This window comes from Microtus ochrogaster, chromosome X (genome assembly GCF_000317375.1).
Source record: "Microtus ochrogaster isolate Prairie Vole_2 chromosome X, MicOch1.0, whole genome shotgun sequence".
Lineage (NCBI taxonomy): Eukaryota > Metazoa > Chordata > Mammalia > Rodentia > Cricetidae > Microtus > Microtus ochrogaster.
The window spans coordinates 17,184,568-17,201,325 of NC_022026.1; the positions used below are offsets into that span (position 1 = coordinate 17,184,568).

Here is a 16,758-nt window from a genome sequence, read left to right on the forward strand (position 1 = left end):
TTAACTTCAGCCACAAAATTTTAGGAATCAGAAAGGCACAAGATAATCAAGATAAGGATTTCTTCATACCAATTTTTTAAAATTCAAAATCAGTGACAAAAATTACATGAAGTATTATGGACAGAGTCTGATCCTGCTTTTTATGATCTGGTGTCTGGTGTCACTTGCTGTACTGTATTGCTGGGTTTTGTGACCCAAATCCAAAGGGAGCCCTAACCCATATTATGTTCCGTGTCGTCGGTAGAGGGCAGAAGTGTCATTTATCTTCCTTTGCTAGGAGTCCGATTTTCGTGATGTTTTCCCTCAACAGCAGAAGGTAAGAAGCTGGGACTGATGCTTCCTGGTTTTGTGCCTCGAGGAAGGCTTTGCTTTTTGGGAGTGAGCAGGGGACAATATGGAGATTGCAGGAGCTTGTGCAATCAAAGTTTATCTTTGCCACTTCTCACATCTCACAGAAATGGGTGCAAGGGGGGAAATTGTGCTCCCTTAGTCAGGATTTAGGGAACCATTCTAAATTTGTAGAGAATGCAGAAACTTTAAAGCCGTGGTTCTCAACCTGTGGGTTGAGATCGTATGGAGGGGGTCAACTGACTCTTTCACGGGAGTACATATTAGGTATTTATATTTCATAATTTATATTTCATAACAGTAGCAAAATTAGTTATAAAGTAGCAACAAAATAATTTCATGGTTGGGGTCTCCACAGCATGAGGAACTGCATTTCAAGGGTCGCAGCCTAGAAAAGGGTGAGAGCCACTGCTTTAAAGGAGCCGCAAGTAGCCAAGAATCCCTTTAGAGTTTCTGAGAAAAATAGCCTGCCTCTGTGTAGGAAGCATGGCATCTGTGTAGTCCACAATAAAATAAGCATTTACTGCTACTAACACCATCTGAATTTGCAATCCAAGTACCTTCTTATGTATAGTATATTAATTTACACTGCATCTCGCTCACCATACTACATTTAATTCTGCCAGTACATGCTGTGGCACTAAGCTAGGTCTTATGAAAAGAAGGCTTTCAATTCTTAAAATGCAGGGAAGCCATTTTATGCAAATCTTATTTGTTGTAAAGTCTTGTTTGTTAAGTAGTCCATGACTGGGCTATGACATAGTGGCATTTTAGGTGGGCTTTTGTCTTGTGTAGCCAGCAAAAAGTAGTAAAACTAGGAAGCAGAAATGGAAAAGATGTAGAAATCAATGTGTAGTTTATCTTTTAAAAAGAAATTTCTGGAAGAAACTTTGGGTGTGGCCAGCTTTCTAAAAGGAAGAGAATGGAATATTCTGGATCACTTGCCCAACTTTTGGCAGGCAGAATGACCTTGTCTTCCTTTGCTGGAGGAGGTTTTAAGTCAATAGTCTACTTAGACTTAAAGGGGAATTAAGTTGGTAAATATTTGTTAGGGCTCACAGCTTCTGCTTTACAGCCCGTTTGGCTCTTCGATCTGTAGCCAGCAGAGGGCACTGTTGCTTCATGGATTCTTTTTTTAAAATTGATTTTTATTGAGCTCTACATTTTTGTCTGCTCCCCTCCCTGACTCTTGCTTTTTTAAAGAGACATTTCAGAGATATAAGAACATATGAATGGCGTTGCATGACATTTTAATTTAAAAAGTAAATTATTAGTAACAACTTAGAGATGTCTGTTTTCTTAATGATCCATTGAACCATAAAAGGAAAGCGAAGATGTTTCTTAACTGTCTTTATTATCAAATTTTGAAATAGCAGGAGCAACCAAGCAGTGTGGGAATCAGTGTCATCATTTATACCTCTAATTTATTTTTAATATAAATAGGAGTTATGCCTATAAGAATGACATTTACACTTTAATGTGTGGATTTCTATTAATTTATTTGGAAGAATGAAGACTAGACCATAAATAGTCATGTGACTTTTATACTTTACAACTGAGGATTACCACACAGGCACCCCAGAAAGGGATAATATTAAATGCACTGTGACTTAAGAACTGAAAATTACAGTACAGTCCTGTAAATAAAATCATAGGGTATGTGGCGTTCTGAACAGGGTTACCTTGAAATCTATTTATTACAATTAGTTAATATGGGAAAATTTAGTTGAATGTTATTCCAGTGCTAAATGACTTGTTACGTTTTTCACAAAACATATGGAAGAGACCCATAGACTGTATTGGAACCAGGCATTATTCTTCATGTTCTATTTTGGCATGACTTCATTAATTGTTATAACATTGGTGGTATACATTTTTTCTTTTCTTTTTTGTTTTGTTGTTGTTGTTGGTGTTCGTGGTGAGTTTTTTGTTTGTTTGTTTGTTTGACACCAGGTATCATGTATCCCAGGCTGGTCTCAAAATTACAGAGTAGGTGAAAATGGCCTTGAACTTTGAACTCCTGACTCTTCCCCGCCTTGTGCTGAGACTACGGGTACGTGTGACCATACCCATCATGTAAATATTTTTGAACAGTCAAGGTATTTTTTTTGTTTGATTTTGTTTTTATTATTTTTAAGGCATGTGTGTGTGTGTGTGTGTGTGTGTGTGTGTGTGTGTGTGTGTGATATGCATTGAGTACAGGTATGCCCAGAAGCCAGAGGTATCAGACCACCTGGATCTAGAGTTACAGGCAATTGTGACCCACCTGACATGGGTGCTGGTGTTTGAACCTGGATCCTCTGCAAGAACAGTATGTGCTTCTTACCACTGAGCCATAACTCTAGACTCAAACATTTCTTCAAAATTTAACCAAGAGCTTAATGCATTAGACTGGTTTTATAACAGATGAGGAATACAAGACCTTGATGGGTACGTGGCGTAGTCTGAGCTGCTTTTTAGTCCATGCAATCCAGACTTCATGTAGGCCTGCTATCCTGCTGTCTTTGCCTCCTGAGTGCTGGGATTACATATGTGTGGCATTATGCCAGGACTTAAAGGGGCTTTCCTAAGAATGTGTCTATGTCATCTGACAGTTTTACTGTTAGGCAGCTGACAGCTATAGGAGGCAGCCGTGGTGTCCATTTTTCAGAGCTCTTGATATTATTTTGTGAGCTTTTTTTGTTTGTTTTGTTTCATTGTTCGAGACAGGGTTTCTCTGTAGCTTTCGAGCCTGTCCTGGACCTAGCTCTTGTAGACCAGGCTGGCCTTGAACTCACAAAGATCCGCCTGCCTCTGTCTTCCAATTTCTGGAATTAAAGGCATGTGCCACCAATGCCCGGCTTCACCTACTTTTTGAGGCAATGGCATTATAGAACAAAGGTGGGCATGCTATGGCATCCTGACAGGTAAATGTAGACTTCCTTTAGAATGTAGTGGGTCTGTACTTCTGACATACTTCACACTTCATCTTTCTTTCTTAAAGGCTTTCCCTCAGCCCAGGATGGATATCATTTCACCAACAGTGGTCTTCTGGGACCCTCTCCCCAACTAACTGAACCGAACAGCTAGTGTTGTTTTAGGGTGCTTATACCCATAAGTTTGGGATTGTCATTTGTTGGCCAGCTGCAGAGAAAGTGTTGTTCAAGTGGTGTTAGCTTAACTAGCAAAAGCAGGGACAAGAACAGGGGAGCATAAACAAGTAATAGCATTTGCTATGGAAAGTGTTCTAGCTCTCCTCAGCATCCCTGCTGCTTCTCCTGCTGTGGCTGCTACTCCCACTGCTTCAGCGGAGGCAGCGGCTGCTGCTGCGGTTGCTTTGGCTGCTGCTCTTCCTTCTCTTTCACCTTCATGGTCACCATCTAGTTGTCCCTCCTCCTCCTTTGCCTGTTTGCATGAGGTCTGCTAGGTGGTAGCGACAAGGCTTCTGTGGAGTAGTAGCAATCTTCTTTTCCTGGCAGAAACGTTGATAACGGAAAAAAGCAAGAGTTCGTTAATGTTGAGTCTTGGAAATGGGCAGGAACCATCAGACAGGGAGTATAGGACAAGGCTCTGTAGGACATAGGGGTGCATTTTAAAATGAAATAAGGGTTTAAAACCCCATTTTAAAAAGGCTGCTCTGGCTTCAAAACTCAGCTGGATGGTGTCTTTATTATTAGTAATGCACTAACTGTGGATACATCATTCATTTTGAGAAAAATAAGATCCCTTATGGAAGCCTCATTGTCAGTTATACTTCTGGGTATTATAGTTTAAAATGTTAAATGATTCACGAAGGCTTATGGTTTTTAAATCCACTAATTAAATGTTTGTCGGGTTTTAAGACTTTTGAAAGGGAAATTGAGAGCTGAGTAGTTATAGAAAAGCAAATTCCGTAAACGCCAATGTTCTTTCTTTACAGCAGCAGCAATTAACTTGGTCCTATTTGTTCATGCAAATCCTCACAGGGTGTGGTATTTCAAAAGTAGTCCTTGTTCTTTCTTCAAGTCTCTAGAGAAAAAAATCCTGTTATTCTCTTGCCTGTCTGAGCTCTAACTCCTGTCAGAAGAAAACAGCCAGTCAAGATTTCTCCTTCCGAGGGTGCCAGGGTTCTTGTTCTCACAAGAATGGCTTTAAGCTTTTAGCCTTGTGGATTTAAATGAGCTTGGGGAAAATGCCTTGAGAACAAGTGTACTTGATTACACCCTTATTTCTTAGCATCCTAACAACTTCGAGGCTCTTTGTAGTGGAGCTTTTAGTACAGAAATATGGTAAGATGAAGTTTATTTCAAAGCACTTAGTCTTCATGCTGACAGCTCCAGCATCTTAACAATACTTACATTTTCTTTGCCAGGACAGAGATAAAACTCCAATAGGAAGTGAATCTTTTGATGTATAAAAGTATATTGTATCATTTAAAAACTGGTTGAATGGAGTCTTACCCGGTGATATAGTTCAATATCCACTAATCCTTCATTCTACACACTCAGCTTACCTTGTTTTATAAGTCTCTGCCATGTGCCATAGAAAGCATGAAGTTGAACTCTTCTTATGTTCAAATAACCAAGTTTCTGGTTAAAGCTTGAGTGTTGAATTGTTTACCTTTGATAAGGGGGTGAGGGAGAGAGAGAGAGAGAGAGAGAGAGAGAGAGAGAGAGAGAGAGAGAGAGAAGTGTTGGAGGCAGAATTCAGGCTAAATGAGTGAATATTCCACTATTGAGCTACACTGTCAGTTGAGGCTAATGATTTCTCTAGCATTAGCCATCTGTGTGAAGATTTCATAGCGATTTCTCTCCAATAATTATCTATCTGATTATATGTTTTCATTTAAGATGATAAGCCCCTAATATGTGTTATTGTCAAAAATGTAGTCAAGAAACATAAAATTATTTTACAAACGCATTTTCAAATGTACAAGGAAACGTAATAGTGCAGTGAATAACCACCTACCAGCTGCATGAATTTTATATTTTTTCATAAACTATTGACATATATATATATTATTTCTGCAGTATTCTTCCAAGAAATGTCTATTAGCCTATGTTACCACAGTTTCACTCTTGTATCTTTGTAAATTTGTATAAATCAGGATGAGAGTGACTTCCAAGCAAAAACCCCAAAAAGATGGATGATGGAAAAGCATGAAGATTAAATAGGGCAAGAAAGATGATATTGAGAGCAAACTAAATGGATGTTTTAAAATGTTTGATAATGATAAAAGCAAAACCTCTGTATGGCAATATTTGTTGTTTTTGAATCTCAGGCTTATAAAGTAAAGAAAAATGGGTAAGCTCAGGGCAAGTGCAATGAGGGACAGACTGGAATCTCTGAAAAAATTACAAATAACATGAAATCCTGAAACAGAGAAAATAGAAATTTATTTATTCTTCTAAAATAGAGGTTGAACGGTCCTCTTTACATTTGCATAAACTGTTGATGAACATCCCTGAATTCAAATTTACCTTCATATCTAGATAAAATTTTAGACTATTCATTTCAAGGAATGGGTAGTGAGATGAGCCTAAGAAACATTAGGAGTGCATGGCAAAAGGTGGCAGACAGAGAAAGCAGGTCATGAAGTTGTTGCCAAGTACCCTGAAAGTGACAACATGAATATAAGAGATGGCAGCTTGCCTGAACAATACAGATGTAGTGGTGCTCTACATCTATAAGCCAATGCCAACTTGAGTGTTTATTGCTAAGGAGAAGAAAACGATCAGTTTCCTCAAGTCTAGAAAAGGTATTGTCAAAATTACGCTTTGTTCCAGTGTTTCTGATAATATCCTTCTTAAACTCTGGCCACTTCAAATTCCAAAATACTTGCTCTGTTAAAAGAGACTATCAGACACTAGTTTATGTTTACATGAATGAAAATCACCAAGGAAGGGTAACTGAGAAACTCTTTGTGAACTGCCCTTCAGTGCATTTTCTACTGAGGTTAATCAATACTGACATGAAAATGATACTGACTTGAGTATAGCTGATTTGGGAAAATGTAACCACTGGAAAAAGTATGATAGTGAATATTGGTCCTTGGATGCAAATCATGTCCATCTCCCCAAGAACAGCTCTTTTCCTTCAGTCCCCATGTTGTTCATGATGTACTCTACTCAGCTCTATGAAAGTAGCTCAGAGAGTTTTCTTCACTTGTCCCAACAACAGGAGGAGAATAAGTAAGAGAAATTAAAAATTCCAAACCCCAGTGGAATCTGCCAGAAGTTTCAGACTGAGGTTATTGCTGATTCTGAGTGTCTTCTTCTAGTCATAGAAGAAATTGAGAATGTACCACTGGATAAAATGTTTAGGTCACGGAGGGTTTGAAGGGATGGAGTTTAAGTGATACTGCTGGTCTGTTGACTCTCATCCTGAGAATACACTTGAGAAATATTATACAATCAAATGTTGATTAAAATTAGTCTAGCACCCAAAAACTCAAAGGAATATGAAAGTGTGAATTTTGCATATCAAATCATCAGGCAGGAAGAGATCCTTTAGTAGAATACATACTGCCCTTCAGAGAGGCTTATGTAATAACACACAGCCCTACGAATCGGTATCAACCAAGGTCAGTAAGTCTGTTCTCTCTATTTTAACAGGGGAGAAAGAATATGGACAATCTACCCAGTCCTCTAAACAACGGCACACACCAGTAGTTGAAACCTGGGATTTGTATCCTCCGTGGTGGTCTTGATGATAAGCTTGGTGATCCATGTGCTGGAGGAAGAAAGTGGAGAAGACCACAAATACTCCACAGTAGACTCTGATTTTCTCTGTTCTTTCCTTACCTCTGTTGTCATGAGCAGCATTTTCATAGGTGCATTGTTATCCTCACCATGAGGACAGAGAAGAATAGAAAGTTAATTGCAAAGTAACCACAACTGCTCATGTCAAGTTTGTAAAATATCACTGAGATGCTCTTTGGTGTTTTGTTTCTGTCACCAAACCAGTTTGTCGTGGACTTTTACACTGCTCCTTTCTGTCTCTTACTCGACCACAAAGGTCTTAAATTCCTCTGACGTGCATAGTGTGAGGGTTTCTGGAACACATTCTAGAACCTAGCAAAATGGGAGGGGCCTGTTATCTGTACATTATCCTCTTCATCCTGAAATTCTTTAAATTGTGAGTATGTCTAACTTGATATCTTTCCAAAGGGAAAAATTTGGCATAAGTTCATTTGTTGTGTGGCAGTTTGCAAGATAAGTATTGGCTTATCTTGAGAGGCAGTGCATTTATAATGAATTCTTATGTTTGTATAGGTACCTAATCAAGGAAGAAGAATTAGTATAGTTTATAGTATAGTTCATTTCCATAGTTCCTTCCTGTTCTCATATTTGTCCTACCCCTACTGTTCTGAGATAGTGAACATCCTCCAGAAAAGGGATGCTGATAGTTCCTCTTCCCAGAAGATACTGCAGAATTCTAGTTTGAGTGTTTAATTCACCTTCATAATCTCATTATTTGACTAAAGTGTATTAAAGTGAATTTTGAATATTTCAAATTTGCTATGCAGATTTATTTGAGGGAAAAAAATCCTAAAACTAGGGGTAAGATGCTCAGGTATTATTTTGTCACAGGCATATGATGAGCCTGCCTAGTCTTTTAGCTACTAACACACATTCTCACCTGCTGTCTATTTTAATTAAAGTCAGTTGGACAGTTTTTTCTGGAAACAGACAGGAAGTTTGACTAGCATTGCTTAATCTTCTGTTCTAAATAGCTTGAGCACCCCACCCTGATTGTAGATGATAATGATGTGAAAGTGTCTGAATAGAGGAGGGAAGAAGAACAAATCTTGGCATGAAGTTGCCAAAAAAGAAGTTTAATATAGCCTAAGATGCACAAAGATAACTTGGTATGCACAAAATGTGTTCAGTAATTGAACTAAATGCTGCGTTTGAGCCACAGTATTAAAGGCCTTGCTCACCCAGTTGTGAATGAGATGGTCCACGATCTCAACATGCTGAGAAGAAGCAAATATGAGTTGAAAGCCCGTTGTTGGCTATTGTGGACCTACCTAGTATTGTCATAGTGCTGAGCATTGCTCTAATCCACAGACATTCTTAGCCTTGACTGTATTTTGGAGTTAGGGAAGGGAATTTCTGGGATGTGTTTCTGGCAGTGGGGCCAGCACTTATATATTTGGAAAACAACTCGTGGTTCTATCTGCAGCCCTAGCTGCAAACTGCTGCTCCGAAGTGAAATGAAATTAAGCTATAAAAATAGAATAGAAATAGCAGTGGGCCCAGGAAGCAAAGCAAACAATTTAATATTTGTTCTGTCACTAGTCTAATGGGTAGTCTTATTCAGAGTCACTCCATGCTTTTCATAGCTTCCAAATGTGAATATACTCTCGTGGTCTTTAAGGTCCTTCTAAGTCTGTCACTGTCACATTGAGAGAAATTGCATCCAACTTACTGGTTGACTTTGTGAGTATTTTAGCCTTTATAAAGAAGCCAGAGTAAATAGTAGTGTTAAATTATGTTCATATCATTTGAAAATTGTGGTTGTTTGGACTGTGCATACAGTCCAGCAATAGTGCCATTGCTTGGAAAGTGAGAGGTACGGGGTTCACTCCCCAGCATTGTAAAAATGTGCTTGTGATTCAAGCTTTATATTTTTTAGACTCCCAGAAAAGAAAGTTAGTTTTAAGTGACATATAATAAGAAGCAAACATAGTCAACTTCTTAATGAAAAAAAAAACAGCTTTCATGAGGAGTGTGTGTATGTGTGTGCGTATTAGAATCTGATAACTTTCCCTCGCATTGATATTACCACCTTGGCTATTAGTCTCCTTAATTTGATCAGATTTAAAGAAACTAATTTTTTAAATAAAATTACATCAACTAAAAACTCAAAGTAATAAAGTCAAATATTGACCATCATTTTATCTATTTAGACTGGTATTTCTCAAGCTTCCTAATTCTGCGATCATTTATTATAGTTTCTCCTATTGTGGTAACCCCCAACCATAAAATTACTTTCATTGCTACTTCATAACTGTAATTCTTCTACTGTTATGAATCCTATTTATTTGAATATTTTTGGAGATAGAGTTTTGCCAAAGGCATTGTGACCCACAGATTGAGAACCACTGATTCAGACTTTGGATGACAGAAAACAATGATATAGGATTCTAATCATTTGATTAAAATGCTGAGATAAATCTAATTCTTGTTTAAGACAATGTCCAGTTAAATTTTCAGAAGTATCATGGGTGAGAATGAATGATATATGTTAGTGTGATTAATGCTAGAACACTTTAATCTGGTTCAGTTCAAAAGTCAGCCAAACTCATAGGAAGGTAGAATAATTTGGTATAGGCTAAGTGATAGAAGCAGAATTTAATGGCAACACTGTCAAGTAAGTAGGTATCCTTATTCTTCTTTAAACTATGAATATTCTGCAGAAATTAAAAGGTTTATGTCTATTAAACTTCTCTTTTGGGGATATATAAATGAATATGTATGTTGCTGTATAATGTGTGTGTCTGTGTATGTGTGTCATTTATACATGTGTATAGGTTTATGCACCAATGTGTGGACATGGAGGCCACAGTGGGACATTGGACAACTTGCTCTATCACCCCCCAGCTTATTCCCTTGAAACTTAACCTGAAATCTCTAACCTGAATTTTAACCTGAAATCTCTAACTTAACCTGAAATTATGCTGGCAGCCAGAAAGACCTACCAACCCTCCTATTTCTACTTCATCATCCAACTTTGAGGTTACAGTCTAGCTTACTTTGTTAAATGTGGGTTCTTGTGATTCAAATTTGGGTTCCCATGCTTGTAGAGCAAGCACTCTTCTCCACTGAGCCATCTCCCCAGGCTTGGCACATTTATTTTAGTTGGTTTATTTTATTTTATTAAAAATTTCTGTCTCCTCCCCGCCTCCCTTTTCCCTTCCCCTCCCCCCACTCCCACACCCCACTCCCCTCCCCCTCCCTCTCCAGTCTGAAGAGCAGTCAGGGTTCCCAGCACTGTGGGAAGTCCAAGGTCCTCCCCCCTCCATCCAGGTCCAGGAAGGTGAGCATCCAAACAGACTAGGCTCCCACAAAGCCAGTACAGGCAGTAGGATCAAAACCCAGTGCCATTGTCCTTGGCTTCTCATCAGCCCTCATTGTCAGCCACGTTCAAAGAGTCCGGTATTTTTAGTTGGTTTTATACAGTTTCTGTCATATAACGGTTTGGGCAAGTTCTTGAGCTGAATATAAAGAAGTACTCAGAGAGTTCCTTCTTGATAGGCATATTTAATAACAGAGAAAAATAAAAAGGAAGGTGGAGAGAAAGGATAGTTTAACAGCTGAAATAGAATGAATTAAAAAGCTGGCAGTTGATTTTAAAAGACCTTTTTCTTTACGATCTTAAGTCAAAAACATGGGAGAAACCTATTTAATTTGCACATTTAGATCATATGTCTGCCACCACACGAAAGTTAATAAAGGACTTCAGCGGCATCTTTTTAACAATCTGTGAACAGTGCCGTTGTCATGAAATATGTTGATCACTGATCCTTACATTTAGGATCCTTATCTTTTAGTGGTTTTTGATGCCAGTGTTGTAAAATAATTGTGTTGTGAATAGAAAATATGTATTTTATGGAAAATAAAGTTAAGTGAAGAGATAATAGAAAATTTCGTTAGCATAAGTTACATATAAGGCAAAATTAAATATAAATTTAGTATATTTGAAACAATGGATTTTTCCTTGCATTGCTAGTTAGCCTATCATCACAAGTATTCAGAGTAGGTGCTTGATCAACTCTTGAGAAATACAAGTGACTTCACGTGAGGGTTAGAACATTGAATTTTTGTCTTCTCTTAGTTGGGGATGTTTTGTATTTGGGTTAATGGTACTTAGTCCTGGAAAGGTAACCTTTGGCTTTTTGGGGTATGAGAAGTCATCTCAGAGATAGGTCTTAGAATTAGAGAGACCTGTATTCAAATTTTCTCATGCCAATTACTAGCTGTGTGACAGTGGGAATGTTTGTTAACTATTGTAGATTTCATTTTCTAATCTATAAAATGGGGTGGACTATGCCTGTATTAGAAGGTGGCAAATTGAGATGACACAAGATGCTTAGTACAGTGCCTGGCACATAGTAAGCGCTCAATAAAATATTGCTATTATTATTATTATAATACTGTAAGTATTGTATATTCAAACATGAAAATTTATTTTTGGCAAAATTTTAATATTGATTCCCTTCAAAATATGGTATACATGATGGTTTTAAAAGAAAGAATACGAATTTTAGTATTCTTCCTTGTTTGCTAATAAGTGACACCTGAAACAGTTCCGTTGTTCTTTCAGTAATTCTTTTATACTGTATTTATAATGTGATTACTATTGCATGATGTTGATTTACCTGGTGATTAGAGGTAATGACTTTTTGACATAAATGTATTCTAGTACTCTTGAAAATCCATCTACTTAGTCCCACTTTAAATATAATTAAGGCACTCTGATATAGGTAGTGATAATAAATCTGTATGGAATGCCTTCTTGACCACTAAATTTTTAGCTTAGTTTCCTTACAAATAATTGTGCAAGGCAAAGTATTCTTGATATGCAAGGGAGATTCTTTACAAGTGACTTCTGAACTTTTTGATATTTCATACATTTATCATGGAATGTAGGAATTTTTAAGGATTGGTATTTAGAAAATAGGGGATTCATCAAGACTTTGGTACTATTATTTTAAAACTATGCATCTTTCTTTGCCTCATTCAATTTCAGACTACTGCCTACTAGTATTAGTGCAGTGGACTTCCATCACAAACCTTTTCTTTCAACTTTGAATATTTGGTATGCTAGGCACTATATGTGTGACTGTATGTGCCTAGTACTTGTTGGTACTTGGTACCTCTCTCCATGACTATCATCATCTTTGGTAGTGATCCACACATTGCCTTGTAAGAAGACCCACATGAATGCCCACTGTGTCATTGATAGTTGTTTGATTTTTAAGTCATGGGCCATTCCCAGTGCACCTTACTAGTTTTGACTTATTGAGTTCTTTGTGTGCAATACATGTGCCAATTCCTGTCCTTGTAAGCATTTTCTAGTATACTGAGGGACTTGAGGCTATAACTCAGCTTTCATCTCATATGGCTGTTACGTACGTTCTAGGGAGTGAGATCAGAACTTTACATATATTTTTATCCATGAGATGACCCTACCAAATTATAATTTTCTTCATTTTCCCTGTCTACAGGGGTGGACTCTCTCTCTCTCTCTCTCTCTCTCTCTCTCTCTCTCTCTCTCTCTCTCTCTCTCTCTCTCTCCATACAAGTAAGTAATTTTCTAGCTCTAGCTTCTGACCATCATCTTCCATGACTGGGACTTAGGCCCAGGCTACTAATCTACTAATTTTGTCTCTGAATATAAGGGCTCCTAAACAATTGCCAGCCTTAACTCCTGATTTTCAGAATATTATACAATATCTTTTGTGCCACTAGGCTCCAAAATGTTGCATCTGTACTCTTGCATGTGAATACTAGCCTTGGATGTGCTTAAGTTTACTATACTCTAGGTTTGATATCTAGAGCTGGCTTGGCAAACTACAGCCTTTAGGCCAAATCCACCCACATACACATTTTAAAAATAATTTGTTTTAGTGGAATATAGCTCTAGCTGTAATTTTCCTTGTCTGTGTTTACACTAATAGCATAATTCAGAAGTTTCAATAGACACTATTAAATTTTAACAAACTAATCTTTTACAGAAAGTATTTGCCGAACCCTTATCTAGAACCAAGTAATTTTTCTAGTTGAAGGTAGTACATATTCTTCAATAATTTTCATTCTACTGGCATTTATTCTGTCAATCCATAAATGCTAAAAAGTCAGTTCATTGAGATTGTGGAGATAGGTTCTAGCACATTCAAATTACTTTTTTCCTTGAACTTCCTGCTTCCTCTTTGTTATCTACTTGTTGCCCTTGTTTTCTTTTTAGTAGAAGAGATGTTGTGATTGTAAAAGCCTGTGAGATGATTTAACTATCTTTTAATCTAATATCTACATCATAATACAAACACGGGCTTCTAATTTCTAAGATCAGGCCTTTCTATCTTTCAGTATCTCTAACTCAGGTCTTCTAAGTTTCACAAAGGACAATAGTTTGGATAACTTGATTTTCCTCACATCACAACATCCTTATTTTCTAGTCTCTGGCCTGAAGCATTTTCAGTTCTTGTGTTTTCTAATCTATCCAGTATATTAGAGTTCTTAAAAGACTCCCATCTTCCAACATTTTTTATCAATACTTAAAGTTAAGCCCTGTCTTTCACAGTCCAAAGAAATACATTTCAGATCTTCTGTGGTCCCAATCACTCAACATTTCCTATTTGCAGGCTTTCTGGAGTCCATTTATTTCATAGCACCCAAGTGTAGCTTTTCCAGTAGTGTATTTTTCAGTTATCAGATTATTATTATTATTATTATTATTATGTATTAATATCTTCTAAATCTTGTTATAACAGTCTTTTTAAAAATCAAATTTATTAGTTGACTATTTCATGCATGTATACATAATGCATTAAGATTACTCATCTCTATCCTTTCTAATCTCCTCCTTTTCCCTGTCAATTGTCATCTTCACTATAAATCTGTTTACTACACTCATATCTCTTTTGTTTTGTGATCCAGTGAGTTTAACAAGGGCCATCCATATAACCATGAGTGTGGAACTATCCTTGGAGTATGGGAGGCTCATTAGAGTCACATCTGAAGACAGTGACTCCCCTTTTCCTAGTATAAGTAAGTAGCCAGTAGTTTCCTAAGGAAGAACAGGAACGCATTAGTCTTTTTCTCATCTGTGATTGATAAACCCCATCTTGTGATAGGCTCAGTAAAGGTAACTACAATTATTGTGAGTTCCTGATAGCAATGGCTTTGTCATGCCCAGAATATACCATTTCATTGTCCTTTTCTCTGTCATCCCGCTCTTGCATTCTTTCAAGTCTGACAATGTCTTTTTATTGCCAGTTCTTTCCTGACAGGAACTCTCATTTTCTAACACTCACGGTTCCATTATTCTGAACTCATAAATAACAAGATCTTCTAGTACCTAGAGCTCTTAAAATCTAGGGTTACCAAATCATTTAAACTTAATTCTTATAAATTATGTCAGTGTTTTGACAGGACTATGATAACGTTGAGGTTTTCTATTATCTCTCAATAGGTAAGGTTTTCGAATTTGTGATTTGTAAATGTCCATGTCTTTTGTTATCCATAAAACTACTGATTAAGGATTCAAAAATACAAGATATATAATGGCTTGATTATCCAAGACTTCTAATATAGGGCTTTAACTATCAAATATCCAAATATTCAGGGCCTCTGAATTCTTTAATGTTCAACATAACCGATGTTTTCAAAAATTCAGTATTTCCAAAAATCCTATGCTTATGATGTTTCCAATATCTAGGGTTTCCAGTGGTGCCAGTATCAAGGTCTTCCAACATCTCCAGGTCTTCCAGCAACTGCAAGTCTTCCAACAATATCAAGGTCTTCCAGACAATCCTGAACTTCCAGAAAATGCATGTCTTCCAGACAATCCATGTCGTCCAACAACCTCCAAGTCTTCCAGCAAATCCAGTCTTCCATAAAATCCAGACCTTCCAAGAAAATCCATGTCTTCCAGAAGAATCCACATCTTCCAGAAGAATCCACGTTTTCCAGTACAATCTATGTCTTCCAGAAAAATGTCTTCCACAAAATACAAGTCTTCCCATCAATCCAAGTCTTCCAGAAAAAAATCCCACGTCTTCCAGCCAGTCCACGTCTTCCAGGAAAATCAGTGTCTTCCAGTCAATCCAGGTCTTCCAGAAAAATCCAGGTCTTCCAGATAATCTATGTCTTCCACCAGTTGAAGTCTTCCAGAAACTCAAGTCTTCCACTAAATCCAGGTCTTCCAATAGATCCATGTCTTCCAATAACCTCCAGGTCTTCCAGCCAAGGTAGGTCTTCCTGAAGATGTATGTCTTCCTGAAGATCGATGTCTTCCAGAAACTTCTCAGTCTTCCACATATTCATGTCTTCCAAATAATCTTGGTCTTCCAGATAATTCAGATCTTCCTGAAAATCCATGTCTTCCAGAAAATTTATGTCTTCCCAATATCTGTCTTCCAGTAATCTTCTGGTCTTTCATCAATCTACATCTTCCAGAAAATCCATGTCTTCCATCAAATCCACAGCTTCCAGGAAGTCCATGTCTTCCAAGTAATCCATGTCTTCCCAAATTTCTATGTCTTCCCAAAAATCCAGGTCTTCCCCAAAATCCAAGTCTTCTCAAAATCCAGGTCTTCCCAAAAATCGATGTCTTTCCAAAAATCTACATCTTCCTGAAAATCCATGTCTTCCTGGAAATCCATGTCTTCCCAGAAATCCAAGTCTTCCCAAAAAATTCAGGTTTTCCTGGAAATCCACGTCTTCCTGAAAGTTTATGTCTTCCTAAAAATCCACGTCTTCCTGAAAATCCATGTCTTCCCGGAAATCCAAGTCTTCCCAAAAAAACCAGGTCTTCCTGGAAATCCATGTCTTCCCGAAAATATACGTCTTCCTGAAAATCCATGTCTTCCCAAAAAATCCAGGTCTTCCTAGAAATCCACATCTTCCTGAAAAGCTATGTCTTCCTGAAAATCCATGTCTTCCTGAAAATCCATGTCTTCCTGGAAATCCACATCTTCCTGGAAAATCCAAGTCTTCCCAAAAAATTCAGGTCTTCCTGAAAATCCATGTCTTCCTGAATATCTATGTCTTCCGGAAAATCCACGTCTTCCTGGAAATCCATGTCTTCCTGGAAATCCATGTCTTCCTGGAAATCCAAGTCTTCCCAAAAAACCTAGGTCTTCCTAGAAATCCATGTCTTCCTGGAAATCCACTTCTTCATGGAAATTCATGTCTTCCTGGAAAATCCAAGTCTTCCCAAAAAATCCAGGTCTTCCTGGAAATCCACGTCTTCCTGAATTTCTACATCATCCGGAAATTCCATGTCTTCCTGGAAATCGATGTCTTCCTGGAATCCACGTCTTCCTGGAAATCCAAGTCTTCCCAAAAAATCCAGGTCTCCCTAGAAATCAATGTCTTCCTGGAAATCTACGTCTTCCTGAAAATCCACGTCTTCCTGGAAATCCATGTCTTCCTGGAAATCCATATCTTCCTGGAAATCCATGTCTTCCCGGAAATCCAAGTCTTCCCAAAAATCCAGATCATCCTGAATATCCAGGTCTTCCCTGAAATACATGTCTTCCTGAAAATCTACGTCTTCCTTAAAATCCATGTCTTCCTGGAAAACCATGTCTTCCCAGATATCCAAGTCTTCTCAAAAAACCCAGGTCTTCCTGGAAATCCACGTCTTCCTGAAAATCCACGTCTTCCCGGAACTCCATGTCTTCCCAGAAATCAATGTCTTCCTGGAAATCCACGTCTT

The 16,758-nt window shown here is 37.7% G+C and overlaps 2 protein-coding genes across 4 annotated transcripts in view; one reads left to right on the plus strand and one right to left on the minus strand.

The window, feature by feature from the left end:
- LOC113457438 overlaps positions 1-16,562 on the plus strand; it is a 61,026-nt gene extending 44,464 nt beyond the window's left edge. For all 3 annotated transcript variants that reach the window (XM_026784761.1, XM_026784759.1, XM_026784760.1), the window contains one exon: positions 14,755-16,562. In XM_026784761.1, coding sequence (XP_026640562.1) covers positions 14,755-14,935 — 181 coding nt within the window. In that variant the 3' untranslated portion in view covers positions 14,936-16,562. The remainder of the gene's footprint in view (positions 1-14,754) is intronic.
- Positions 15,321-16,756, minus strand: Cdr1 (cerebellar degeneration related protein 1; the record flags this gene model as incomplete). The annotated part of the gene is given in 10 exon segments (XM_026784902.1): positions 15,321-15,619; positions 15,622-15,724; positions 15,726-15,842; positions 15,844-15,912; positions 15,914-16,027; positions 16,030-16,167; positions 16,169-16,240; positions 16,242-16,259; positions 16,261-16,650; positions 16,652-16,756. Coding segments are annotated over 10 exon segments (1,425 nt in total), but the record flags the coding sequence as incomplete, so codon positions are not given.
- Positions 16,757-16,758: the final 2 nt, after the last annotated feature.